This window comes from Chaetura pelagica, unplaced genomic scaffold (assembly GCF_000747805.2).
Source record: "Chaetura pelagica isolate M959 unplaced genomic scaffold, ChaPel_1.0 scaffold1037, whole genome shotgun sequence".
Taxonomy (NCBI): Eukaryota; Metazoa; Chordata; class Aves; order Apodiformes; family Apodidae; genus Chaetura; species Chaetura pelagica.
The window spans coordinates 441,670-442,854 of record NW_009953928.1 but is presented as its reverse complement, the minus strand read 5'-3'; the positions used below and the strand labels follow the sequence as shown (position 1 = coordinate 442,854).

Genomic DNA, 1,185 nt, shown 5'->3' with positions numbered 1-1,185 from the left:
TCCCGGACTGGCTCACAACTACATGGAACCAGCGCAGCTCCTACCTCCGGATGAAGTCGACGTCTTCTTCAACCACCTGGATTCCCAGGGCAACCCTTACTACGCCAATTCCGCTCATGCCCGGGCCAGGGTCTCCTACAGCCAGGCACACGGTAAATCGGCACCCGCTGCCCTCCTTGGCACCCCCGGCCCCTTCCCCGCCTGCGCTCCCCGGGCCCCTCCGTGTCCTGCGCGGAGCAGAAGGAGCTTCCCCCGGGGGCCGCTTCGGTGTGTCGGAGCCGGGGGGAAAGGAGATTTAAAAAAAACAGGATGGAAAAGGAGGCACGGGGGGATTTTAACCCTAGAGATAATCAAGGACTGGCGGGGGGAAGGGAAAGGGAGGGGGGAGGCGAGAGAGGAAGGGGAAATAGTGTGCGCACAGTCTAAAACTTCTCAGACACGGCTTACTTCCCGGATGCAAAATACAAACCGATTCAAATCGACGATGGATTTTATTTGGGGGTGTTTTTAGGAGCCGAAGAGAGAGAGTTGCAGCAGGTCAGAAGACAGGGCAGAAAGGGGTTTGCTGCTTTTTTCCCAGGGGTGGGGTGGGAGGAAAAAGGGTGCCTCAACTCCTGTCCCGGGTGGCCGCGTTCCCCTCCTGCTGCCCATCGCTCCTTCTCGCTGGGTTGTTGCTCCCCTCGGAGGAGATGAGGCGAAGGGGCTGTTGCGCCAGCCTGGCTGCTTTTCTCCGCGTTGCGAAATCTGTCCCCACGCCCGGCTCCCCTCCGGCAGCCCGCGGAGCCGAGTGCTGAGCGGGCCGGGAGCTGGGGAGCTTCCCAGAGCCGCTCCGGGCTAAGCCTTCCCAGGCTGAGCTACCCCGCGCTGATCCCAAACGCTCTTGTGTTCTTACAGCCCGTCTGACCGGGAGTCAAATGTGCCGGCCTCATCTTATCCACAGCCCCGGGATTCCTTGGCTGGACAGCAGCAAGGCGGCACTGTCTGCCCATCACCACAACCCCTGGACCGTCAACCCCTTCACCAAGACCCCCCTGCACCCCTCGGCGGCCGGAGCACCCGGGGCCATCTCGGTGTACCCAGGCCGCAGCACCTCCAGCACCGCCTCCGTCTCTTCGCTCACCCCGGCCTCCCACTCCGGCTCCCACCTCTTTGGCTTCCCCCCGACCCCTCACACGGGAGGGGTCC

The 1,185-nt window shown here is 63.0% G+C and overlaps 1 protein-coding gene across 1 annotated transcript in view; it reads left to right on the top strand.

The window, feature by feature from the left end:
• Positions 1–4: 4 nt before the first annotated feature.
• GATA2 (GATA binding protein 2) overlaps positions 5–1,185 on the top strand; it is a gene marked incomplete at its 5' end in the record, with an annotated part of 18,464 nt that continues 17,283 nt past the window's right edge. The window contains 2 exons of the mRNA XM_010001604.1: positions 5–152; positions 895–1,168. Coding sequence (XP_009999906.1) covers positions 5–152; positions 895–1,168 — 422 coding nt within the window. The remainder of the gene's footprint in view (positions 153–894; positions 1,169–1,185) is intronic.